General features: G+C 39.0%; 1 protein-coding gene and 1 long non-coding RNA gene across 2 annotated transcripts; both read left to right on the top strand.

Moving 5' to 3' along the window:
• The first annotated feature begins 239 nt into the window (after positions 1 to 239).
• Positions 240 to 3186, top strand: LOC126801946 (uncharacterized). The gene is made up of 4 exons (XR_007672887.1): positions 240 to 547; positions 1349 to 1590; positions 1959 to 2137; positions 2738 to 3186. It is a non-coding gene; the product is annotated as an uncharacterized LOC126801946 (long non-coding RNA).
• A 1101-nt stretch (positions 3187 to 4287) lies between these two features.
• LOC126801945 (3-ketoacyl-CoA synthase 19-like) lies at positions 4288 to 5691 on the top strand. The gene has a single exon (XM_050529443.1). The coding sequence runs from the start codon at positions 4288 to 4290 to the stop codon at positions 5689 to 5691; it is 1404 nt and encodes a 467-aa protein (XP_050385400.1).
• The last annotated feature ends 7158 nt before the right edge of the window (positions 5692 to 12849 follow it).

The raw sequence follows: 12849 nt of genomic DNA, 5'->3' as shown, positions 1-12849 counted from the left end.
TTATCATTTGCTTCCGTCGCCTGAGTGTTTGTGCCAAAAATTTAACCCAAAATTTGAATAGTTGACATTGGTTGCACAACACCTGAATGCTTTCGCCAAATTTTAAATTGAATGTTTAAAAACTCAGGTGACGACTTAAAAAATTCAGGCGACGACTTTATCTAAACTCTTTGCTTTAATGGATACATATAAACCACTTCACATCGTCGCTTGAACTCTAACTCCCTAAGCACCCCTCCACCACAATCTCTCTCTACTCCACCCCAATCTCCGGCGATGCCTCCAAAGTCAGCCCGCCTTCTCCACTAACAAGCTCGGCGAGCAGCTGCCGCCTTACAAGCTCAACTGGATGATACACATGATGCGTCGTCTCCTCCGCTCTCCAACGCATACTTGCCCTCTCCTCCGCAACACCACCACTGCTCAATCTCTACCGCCTCACCCACTCATCAACACATCAATCACTGCCAACTCCGCCATGACTAGTGGCGAAGCCCCCGTCGCAGCCCACTGAGCATTCGGTACAAGAACACCCAAACCAGCCCAGGTTTGTTTCTCTATTTCTAGCTCTTTGTGTGTATATATTAGTTAAAGTTATGTTCTTTCTTAGTATGTGTTTGATGTTATTGTTTTATGTGATCGTAAAGTTTAGAGCTTTGTGTGATTTTCCATCTGGGTTTAATTTTAGGACCTCAGAATTGTATAAATGAAGGGGCCGAGTTGTGCTTCTGGTGTGTTTGTGACTTTAGTAATCTCAGAATTGTATAAATGAAAGGATTGTATAGGGGAGATTTCAAAAACAGTGATGTTTGAGTATTCATGCAAAGAAAGGTTACTTGGGATAGATACTGACTTAGGGAACGCAAACTGCATTGTTGATTCCCTTTAGGTTTCATCAAAGCTGCCAAGTCTTTTCCAAATAGAAATTGATGTTAGACAATGGCTTTTGTGTGCATGGCCTAGAAAGATAAACTTCTTGATTATATTTGTGTTTGATTGACTCAATGGACTTGTACCTTTTAATCTTTTATAAAGTTTGGTAAATTTCCTATAAACAAGAGCATATGGTTGATATATGGAGTTTAACTTCCAGTTCAAGAGAACCCTGCAATGCGTATGAGTTAAAAAAACCATTTATAAGTATTCTTTTGAGCGTGAATGTTCATCGACTTGTTGTTCCAGTGTATGTATGCCCTTGTTCTGCTTATTTTTTCACATACTGACATCACATATTGATATTTCATATCGACATCGATCATAGATTACTAGTTACTATTATGCTTTAATGCTTTATGAGTTAGTTTCTGTCAACAACTGGGTCAAATTACTCATTCATTGTTATGTGCAGAGAGTGTAGTTTTGAAACATCATGTTGTGATAAGCAACAAGACATCACAAATGGTGCAGGCCATTGGAGGAAAAATCAAGCTTGTGTGGTTGGATTTCCACGGCAGACCTCACTCAAATGATAACCGTAGCTTCCTAGTCCGTGACATTGGCGCCGCTATTAAGGCGCACGTGCCAATGCTTGCACCTACATTTTATGAGCTCGATGATTATCAAAAAGAGGCTGTTGAGAAATACTTGGAGGTAAACGTGTTTGATTTTTTGATTTTATAAATTTCACTTTGTCTCTTGTTAATTATATTTAAGGTTATAATATGCATTTATTTTTTTATGTTTGGCATAACTACTATGATATACTAAGAAGGGATGTCAAAATGTGGGACTTCATTGACCAAAAATCATATCAAAGGTACAATGATTGGAAATATAAGTGCCACAAGCACTTTGACAAACACGGGGATGTTGTTCCCCTTGAATTCATTCACTGTCCTGATCAGTGGGACTACTTGGTCACCAATCATTAAGTAATTTATTAGTACAAGCTTACACATAATTTTGATATTCATTTTATAATTTGAGCTGTTCTAACTCATATATATATATATATATAGGTCATAAACGTGCGCAACGAGGAAAATCAGAACAAAAACCCGGAGCCGATCAACCACCACTCCGTATCAAAACCTCTTATCATAGGGCAGATGAGCATTTAAAGCAAGGACATCTTGCCTTGTACTGTGCGGTTGTAATGAATGCTTACCTACCTAACAAGAACGAGAGGCATAAAGTGGTGAGTATTTCGATTTTTGTAAGCATGTTACTGTTTTGGTGTTTTATTTAGTTGGTTGGTTTGCGGCATTGGTTTTCCCTAATTTGGAAGGATGAATATAATTCTTGTTTGCTGATATGTGGATTTATTAATGAGGTAGAGATATAGGTGGTTAAGATATTTGTTAAAAAGTGGTGGCTTGTTCTAATCTTTGTAAGCATGTTCTAATCGTAATATCCTTTAGTAATCTAGGTTAGGGAACAGAAACTAAGGCATTGCCTCCATTTGAATCAAGCTAGGTGTAGGTGACAACATTTGAAGTGATATCCCTACTGATTATTGTGTTATAGTGAAATTGATTTTTATGGGAAAACATGTTAGTTTTGCTTTTGGCAAGGAGAGTTGAAGAGGAAGGTTGATGAGTTGATATAAGTACGGGGGGATGCAGGCCCGGGGAATGTGGAACCAGTCCCACTTGATGATCAATTAGATCTAATCAAGTAGTCTTTGGGAGAAAGAAAAGGGATAAAAATTAGAGGCACTGTTTTTAATAGAGTAGAGATTGTGTCTTTGAACATTTTAATGCAGCGTTAATTTACTGATAGTATTGTTATATTGCAGGCATAGGAAGAGCTCTAAAATGGACCGCAAAGAGACGTGGAGGAGCACGGACCATCATCAACACTCAAGAAGCTGAGGAGAGCCTGATAGCTCGAGGAGAGCGTGCAGCAGGCTAAGGAGGTAGCTGCCCAAGCTGAAGAGCAAGCTCAAAAGTCAACAGAGGAATATCAGGCTATGAGGGAGGAAAATCAAGCCATTAGGGAAGAAAATCAATCAATCAAGGAGCGCCTTCAAGTGATGGAGGCATTGCTGTAGAATTTGCAAGCTGCACAGGCTCGTAGTACTTGAGGCATTGCTGCAATGGAGGCACTCTTTTGTACTTTATTTTTTTGTGCTTCAAGCAACAAATTTCTCTAGAATGGGACTTGTGTACACTATACAATTGGTAGGTAGTGTTTCAAATGTTGTTTAAGTTGATTTATCTTGTGCTTTTGTGGATTGGATTCCAATTGTGTTATATATGCAAGTTTAGCAAGTGAAATGGTGTTCAACAATTATTTTTTTAATCAATTCAACCAATTGAAGCGACGGAAACACAAATCTCATAGCTTCAATATTAGAAAGAACCATCTCGAGTTAAATTCAGGCGACGACTGCTTCGTTGCTTCAATTGAAGAGACGGAAACCAAATCGTCATTTCATCAAAGAGTCTGTCACTTAAAATTTAGGAGACAAGCAACGACTATCTCGTCTCGCGAGACTTGATGCGACGGTTTGGCTCTTCAGGCGACGACTTTCTACCGTTACCTAAGTGTGTGTCTGGCGTAGTGAACAAAGTTTCCATACCTTCTTTATGAGAGAAAGCTGAATGAAATTTCATGAGAGTAGAGCTAGAACCCAAGTTAAGAGATTCAAAGAATATGAAAAGTCATTCCCGTTCTCAAACAAATCAAAAGTATTGATTAATCTAAAAAGAAATAGTTTTAAATAAGTGTTTCTATTAAGACTTAAATTTTATTACAATGCATTATTTTTTCTTAACCATGGTTAGACTTGCTAAACTAGATGACACATGTCGTAAATTTATGAGATAGGCATGAAGTGTGCAAAATTTAGATAGTTGGCAAATTTGCTTTCTTCCAAGTTCTAACAATTCATGGCATGAGGGGGTTGTGGGCCTATGGTCCCCCCAACAAATTTAAAATGTCACTTAATTATAGTATAATTATGATATAATTGTTATATTTTATGATATAATTGTGTGTAGTTATGTTATATAATTTTATAATTATGGTATAATTATCCTATATTTATGGTATAATAATGTATTAATTAGTATTTAATTTAAAATTTGGAATATATTCATAAAATCTTGAATGCACGACGTGTATGATATACAACACAATCTTAGTCATTAAAAATAATTTATATTCATGGTACACCGTGTATGTATATATATAAGTTTTTCTAATCAACGTTTACATTGTATGTGAAAATGCACGAATTGCACTGAAAATTCTCTAGAATATATTGTTTTTTTTTTTGAAAAATTTTGGCCCCTCCAATAAATTGTTTTAAGATCCGCCACTGCACACACAGTGAGCTTAGCCATGGAGTTGCTCTTGACAATGTGTCTAGCCTCTCTGTTCTTTGGCTTTTGCTGTCTCTTTAAGTCATTTATCCAAAGGAGAGACCAATCCTGCTATCTACTGGCCTATGAGTGCTACAAACCCACAGAGGAAACAAAGCTCCAAACCGACTCATGTGCGAAAATCGTCATGCGAAACAAGAATCTGGGGCTGGAAGAATTCAGGTTTCTGTTGAAAACCATTGTCAATTCCGGCATTGGTGAGGAAACTTCCTGCCCACGGAACATCCTCCAAGGCCGGGAAGACAAGCCAACCCTAGCAGATTCACTATCTGAGATGGATGAAATCATCTTCAACACACTTGACAAGCTTTTTGCCAGGTACGTTACAATCTCACCATCACAAATTGACATTCTCGTGGTCAATGTCTCCATGTTCTCCCCTTCACCCTCACTAACATCTAGAATAGTGAACCGTTACAATATGAGGGAGGACATCAAGACATTCAATCTTTCTGGAATGGGCTGCAGCGCAAGCCTGGTGGCTGTTGATGTTGTCCAGGGCTTGTTCAAGTCCTACAAAGACTCATACGCCCTTGTTGTGAGCACGGAGTCCATGGCTCCTAATTGGTATTGCGGCAAAGAAAAATCGATGATGCTCACCAACTGTTTGTTTCGGTCAGGAGGCTGTTCGATGCTGTTCACTAACAGAAGATACCTTAAGCACCAAGCTATGCTGAAATTGAACACTTTGGTAAGAACACATATCGGATCAAATGATGATGCTTACAACTGTTGCATACAGCTAGAAGACGATAGTGGTTACCCAGGTTTTCGGCTTACCAAAAACCTCACTAGAGCAGCAGCTCTTGCTCTCACAATGAACCTACAAGTCCTAGTGCCAAAAGTACTTCCATTAAGGGAAATACTCCGGTACCTGGTGGAGTCAAGGCTGCGGAAGAAAAGGGGTACCAAGAGTCAGAAGCTAGAAGCAGTGGGAGTTGGTTTGAATATGAAGGCTGGAATAGAGCACTTTTGTATCCACCCTGGTGGAAGAGCAATTATAGATGGGATTGGCAAGAGCTTAGCATTAAACGAGTATGATCTTGAGCCTTCTAGGATGGCGCTTTTCCGATTCGGTAATACATCAGCTGCCGGGTTTTGGTATGCTTTAGGATACATGGAAGCCAAAAAGAGGCTTAAGAAGGGTGATCGGATTCTTATGAGTGGATTTGGAGCAGGTTTTAAGTGCAACAATATTGTTTGGGAAGTACTGAGGGACTTGGATGATGCCAATGTTTGGGAAAGGTGCATAGATAGTTATCCTCCAGAAAGTATAGCCAATCCTTTCATGGAGAAATTCAGTTGGCTAAATGATGAATATCTCAACTTTGTTAGGATTGATTTCAGCACATTATTCGCTTAAGTTTTTGATAGTTCTTCGCCTTAATAATATGATCAATTATTTGAAGTTGCTCATGTAAAGGGTAGTGTGAGAATTGTTTGTAATCTTCTTGTCAGAAGATAAGAGCGCATGTATCGCATACATAAACCCTCTAGCTAGCTAGAGCAGGTGCTTCAATTTTATGCCAATTTAATTGATCAGGGTTTTGTGTGTGCTGAATACATGATTTTAATTGCTTATTATCAGCTTCATGTTCCGCTATGTAGTTCAAGGTCCACCAAAGTCCTAGAGGAGTAATACCACAAACGAGATCCTTCTTATGAATTTCTATAGTAATGACTTGTATTGTCAATAATCTACTGGAATCAAGATCAGTGGTCAAGACTTAAGAGTGCTCTGTAAACTGCAGATATAACTAGGGACAGTCATTGATGACAGTATAGTGCTGTCAGATTTTTGTTTCCTAGAATGTAATCTAATGAACTCTGAAATAAATGTGTACTTATAAGCAGATGATATAATTCAATGTATAATCATAAAGGAAAAGATTACAGTTTAAAGAAGGAGCATGGAAGTGTGATTAATTGTATGACGTGAATGAAATTCTTTTTTCCTGAGGTTTTCACATCTATTATGCATCTTCATTGCATAAGAATCACAACACATTGCATTTCCAAAAGGAGAAAAGTGAGGAAGGTTGTGAATGAACAACTTTCTCATTTCATGAACAAACCCATTAAGAATGGTTCTGAATCAGGAAAGATCATCAATTATAAATTTCTGCAGTACTGTTCTGCACCATTTAATATATGCATAAATTTCAGATGCAGATACTAAAAATGCCAGAGTACTGCAATGTCTAGCTCCTACACAATAATTTATCAATGAATTCTGGAAAAGTTCTCACCCATGTGCATGTTGGTCCATTGTGCAGTTTACAAACTTAGCTATGCTTGCTGTCCTTACCTGCTTACCAGTTACCATTCGAAGTAGTAAATTTCATTGAGGGTGTGTGCAGCTGTGCTGTGTGTATATCTGTTTGATATAAATCATATAAATGGTTAATTACACAATGACACAGCTTTGAATGTGAAGTAGCTGCTGGTAGCAATGAATACCTACACTCTGTATCTCTAATTCTCTATAGAGACCAATCAGCCCCCTCCATAGCGTCGGAGTACGTAACAATAAATAATACTCATTTGATGGAGAATATTTTTATATGAACTTGATGCGCCAAAGTGATCTATGAACTGGAAGTTACAATAGTTGAGAAATTTTTCCAATAAAATAGTATCCAAATAACTACGGACCAAAGTATCATATAACACCCTTTCAAAAAAAGTATCATATAACAAAAAAAAAGTTTGAAATTAATTAATCTAGTTAATATTTCAGAAAATTGATTATTGTAATAACCTGAATTTTCGGGTTCAAATTGTATGAATTCTGAAAATTATTAAATTTGGAAAATTTAATAAATCGCATTTTTCGCTTCACGACGATGTCAAAACGAAAACGGAACCGTCTTCGGAAATTTAAATTGGAAAAACGTTACGTTTTGTGACTTGCTAGTTGACTTCAATTTTTGTCGTTCGTTTCCAAAACTTCCTTCACGGAAGTTGTAGAGCACGTCAATACGAATTCGTGGACACGTCACGCTTTCTAATCGGACGTCGATGTGAAAGTTATTAGCGACGAAAGTTGGTTTCTGATTTTAGAAAAAGTATAAAAATGAATTTTAGGAAACTAGGGTTTCCTAAAACAGAAACCTTCATTTTCACTCTCTCTCCCCCGCAACCGCACCCCATCGACCCCGAGTCTCTCTCCCTCTTAGAAATCTCTCTCGGCAATCTCGCCTCACCGGCAGCCGTGGCTCTCACCGCCGCTTCCAAGACCTCCGTGAGCTAGACTACATCAACCCCCGAGTGAGACGCACTCGTCCTCGCTGCCGTGAAACTCGAGCGACGACCCGAGGATTCTGCGACATCCACCATCGTCCAAGCTCTTCACCGGCGAGACCAGAGCACAGGGGCTAGCTTGTCATCACCGATTCTCGCCCCTGGTGCCACATGTAAGAATATTGGAGCTCGACTAGCGCCGCCGCCTCGCCCTTGCACGAATTCGACCGCCGCCTGGGTTCAAGCTTCTCCGGCGACTTCCCGGCTGTTTTAGGGTTCAATATAGGTAAGTGAATGTGTAAATCAATTGTTATGTTTGATTTTGTGTGAAATTGTGGCGATTTATAGAGATTTGGAGGAGGAAGAGGGAGAGATTGTACCGCCGCCTAAGATGGCGCGTGAGGGCAAGTGAGTAGGACAAGCCACGGCGTTAGGCCGTGGAAGGATGGAGGAAAAGAGAGGAGGGAGTTTTGGGCGGCGGTGGGCAAGCTACGGAGGCGCGTGAGCCCCACGCGCGGCTACCTGAGGGCGGCGCGTGAACCCTATGCGCCGCCACGTGCGCTGGCACGTGAACAGTGATTCCAAACATTAAGTTTTGTAAAAAGTAATTATGTACAGTAAATATAAAAAAGTAATTTTTGTTCAGTAATGTAAAAGTAATTTTCTGAATAGTAAATCAGTAATTAGTATTTGCTGGAACAGTAATTAGAATAAAACAGTACATTGGTGTACAGTATTTACGTGAATAATAATTACGTAAACACCGTAACTTGCTGATCAGTAAACAGTAGTACTGATTCGGCATTTGAGGTTTTATGTAACTTTTCTAACCACTTTTTATACAACTAGGTGATTGACAAAACAAGTGAAGGATTTGCTTTCGGTATTGTGGAAATTACGCTCAGGAAAATAAGGTGAGTAAACCTCACTACGACGAGTCTACCCTTGGCGGTGATTCATAATCACGCTTTATGTTAAAAGACCGAACTATAATATGTATATGATATAGTGGGTTGTGTATGTGTATAATGGTAAAAACGATACATATCTATGAGTTGCTATATTATATACTGTCATATTCATATTTCCAAATGAGTTTATTTATACCACTAATATTTATGTATTTGAGCATGAGTAGCTTGATTTTTGTACAATAACATGTGAGGATTGTATTGTACGTGGTCATGTTAAAACGTTTTTATGTCTTCGGACCTGTCTTCGGACGTGTTGGCATATTGGAACCTAGCCTTGGCCGGGTGACAGTTACAATTCAGTTAGAGCTCTAGTTTGTTTGCCGGTGTACTGCATGAGGGGTAACAGATGTGTTACCTGCTTATGAGTACCCATATTTTTGGATATTGGGTAACATATGGGTTGCCCAATGTCCGACAACGTACTGCATGAGGGGTAACAGATGAGTACCTGAGTCTCATGAGTACCCATATTATAAATGTATTCGGGTAAACAAATGGGTTGCTCAATTTCTCATGAGCACTTATATTTTCAGATATTATTGGACATCCAGATAGGCCGTCATGTGACTCATGAGTGCATTTATAATTAAATGTTTTCAGTATTTTTCTCTTGTATTACTATGCGTGTTATACTATTGTTTTACTCATACGAGCTGCAAAGCTTACCGGGTTTGTGTTTACAATTTCGGTGCACCTATTCGATGGTGTAGGGGATATTTATGCAGGTGTGGATTAGCAGAATTGGAGGACTACTCTGAAGATTTTGAAGTTTCTTTATTTCTATTTTGTGGTGAGGATTGATAGGATTTTACATTTCTATTTGATGTAATGCTTGAATTATAAATTGGTTTTGTTATAATCAAATCGACTGAGATGTACTATGAACTCAATTACGATACGCTGTGACTATAAGATGATTTCGATTTATTGAGATTGTTTTAGAATTTTTCATGTCTTCAATTTTTGAGTTTAACACTTAAAATTTCGGGGTCATGACAATTATAGTCTCAGAAATGGAGGATTTGTGAAGCCTTTTGCTTATATTAAGCATACTAATGAAAGAATTAAAGCAGTCGACCCCTGGTGGTCGCGGTGTTCCCATCTCTGTAGTCGAGATTGGGTCGCGGTAGTGGAAATTGTGAGGGAAAGGGAGATCGGGTCGGTGGTCGTGGTTTGGGAGATTGCTCGCTGTCTTGGCCGACGGGAAGTGGGTGTGGCAGTGGTTTGTTTGCGAATCTACTGCGGCATTTTTGGGGCAGATCAGGCTGGTTCAACCTGGGTTATGGCTTCATTGTTGAACACGGATCCAAGCCATCGTCGGCATGACATCTTTGGTACGACGAAGATGGTGGTGTTCCGGCAATCATGGAGTGGTGGTGGCAGCGCAATGCGGGTCCCGACAGTGATTACAGTGGTGATGGACCAGACAGGGTCGGTGGCCTCCAATCTCTCTGTTCCCTTGAATAAGAGTTGGGTTTCGGTTCTATTCTTGGGCCTGACCCTAGGTATTTGTCTTGTTATTTGGTTTGTTTATTATTTTGTTTACCTAATTCGTGCGTTTATCGGCGCATAATAAGTTCCTACATAAGTTATGTATGCGTGGACCGCGTGGTCGGGCCTCGTATATGTGCGTGCACCTTGAGTGCTTTGTCTGCTCTAGGTATGCGGCGAGTTCATTGTTTTGTCAAATTGTCGTTGCCGCCTAGTGGCAGGATGAGATTAAGTGTTATCGGATTAATCTTCCGGCGGCAACATAGTTGAAGAGTTGTTGTATTGGTTTGCCTTTTCTAATAATTCCCATTAACCTATTTGTATTACATCACTTATAACTCATAATTTAGGTACAAAATTACTAGTCTCCGCTGGATCTCAGGGGAAATCTAATCAACAAAGAACTCATAATCTAGAAGCCGAAATAAAGCACTCACTTATTATAGTAGCTACAACTCGATCATTTCTCCCACACTAGAGGCAATATAATTATCTTCCCTCTAAACGTCTTTGGTGAAACAACTCAGAGATATTGACACGTCCAATGCCATACTGTGTTATTTTGCACAAAAACACGAGGATTATGCAATCATAAAAGGAAATGAAAGAATGCATGAATAAATAAATATAAAGATATGAAAAAGCTAAGAAAACATTTTTGTTCCACATTAATATTCATGGAGCCATGTGCTCTACTGCATCTTTATGATATTTCTGTGGGCAGTAAAAAGAATATTAATGACATGCACGAAGATGGGGGAAATGTGGAGCAAAAATCTGAGTCGACCAAACAAATAGCAATGATGATCTACAACGTAAATGGGTTAAATTCAAGTAAGCATAAAGAACCTCAATATTCTATATGTTTCTTCTAAGTCCTCTTAAACAATCATATGTCTAGACAACCCAAGTTCCAAATCATATCATAAATTACCTGAACTATAAAATTGCGCCTTTCACAGTCATAGCCTCATAGAACATATTGATAGTCTCATACATACTGCAAACACACGTAAAATTGTCAAGACATGTTATAAAAACTTGTGATAATCTTCTTTCAATGTTCTTATCCACATAACACATGCTAGTTAAGTTAATAAAATGCACAAACCTCTTTATTATCAAGGAAAAGAGCAATCTGCAGAGCATTTGATATTCTCCAAATTTCAGATATATCATAAAAGCAATATCCAAAACTAACATATCATCTGGTTTAGGAAGGTATATGCGTTAAGATACAAAGTAGCACAGTGACTCATTGACATTAACTCCTTCCAGTTTTAATAGGTGAGGTAGATTGGGTAAAGTCTGAATCATGGCCACAGTCTGCCTACCTTGCTGAATTGGTGAGGTAGAGACAAGTCCTCTTAAAATTTGTGTTATCAACATGCTCAACTAACAGATCAAGGTCTTCAACCTTGCATTGGACAAACTATCAGTCCCAATAAAAAAAAAGGACTGGCAAACAATGAATTTTAGCAGATTAATATTTGGATTTACCTCCATTAAAAGTTCAACAGCTTCCGGTTTGGCATTGTGCAGCATTGCATAAATTACTTATTAGAAGAAAAGTTTAATCACCTATCAACAACAAATAGGCAACCTGACTATATTTATGGACATACCAAAACTAATTATAGAACCTCATTAGAACTAGAAAATCCAAATAATTAACAAGGGCCATCAGTAACCACCCTGAATACGGAACGATACATATTTTAGGTAACAAAAACATACAAGAAGACACTATGAACTAAGAATACTCAAACATAAAACTACTCTGCTAACTAAAACATACTTTTGTCGAATTAATTGCATACAAATACCACTGAAATAAGGCTACATTGTTTATTTTCTGATCATTCAAGTACAAAATCCCCAACTGTATACATATGGTTTCATATTTGAACTCTCATAAACATCAAATTAGATGCCATGTACAATCTGTAATAACCCTAAATTTTCAAAACAATATTTGATTTGATTTGAATTCAATAAAGTTATGAAATTCAGTTAAGATGAATATGATTGTTTGCAACTTTACGGAATGGAAACGGAAACGTTCTCGGAACGTTTAATAAGAAAAACGTTACGTTTCCGAACGAAATTATCGACTTTTATTCCGTCACTCGATTTTGAAAACTTTCTTCACGAAAGTTGTAGAGCTCGTCGATGCGAGTTCGTGAGCATGTGACACGTTTTAATCGGACGATGTACGTAAAAGTTATTAACGTCGGAAGTTAGTTTCCGATTTGGAAACTAGTATAAATAGGATAATTGTGTGGTTAAGGTTTCCATTTCAGGAAACCCACTCTCTCTCATCCCTCCGCCTCCCTCCCCATTCTCTCTCCCCGATTCGCACCCTCCCTCCCTCAGAAAATCCATCATCGGCGATCTCCCTCACCGCTCGACCGTGTCGCCCACCGCCTGCCTAGGAAGCATCACGCGACCCTCCACTACCGACCCCAAGCTCGACACGCCGTTCCACACAGCGCCGGAGCTCCACCAGCTACCCCTGGATTCGGCAGAAAGAACGTCCCCATCCTAGGCGCATCTCCGACGAAGCACGAGCACGGAGGAGGGCTTCTCGACGCCGATCCTCGCCTTGGTGCTCTCTGCCTTCAACTTGGAGACCAAACTTCATCGATCCGAGTTCTCTCCAAGGATTTGAAATTCATCGACGATCCAAGCCTTTCCGAGACCAAATCGGAGGTTCTAGCTTCGATCAAGGTATTAATGGATGTGTTTATTGGTTGTGAGTGTTTGATGTTGAATTTTGGATAGTTTAGAATGATTGTGGAGTAAGATCGGAG

The sequence above is a fragment of the Argentina anserina genome, chromosome 7 (genome assembly GCF_933775445.1).
Source record: "Argentina anserina chromosome 7, drPotAnse1.1, whole genome shotgun sequence".
In the NCBI taxonomy this organism is placed as follows: Eukaryota; Viridiplantae; Streptophyta; class Magnoliopsida; order Rosales; family Rosaceae; genus Argentina; species Argentina anserina.
This window is presented reverse-complemented; position numbering and strand designations above follow the sequence as displayed.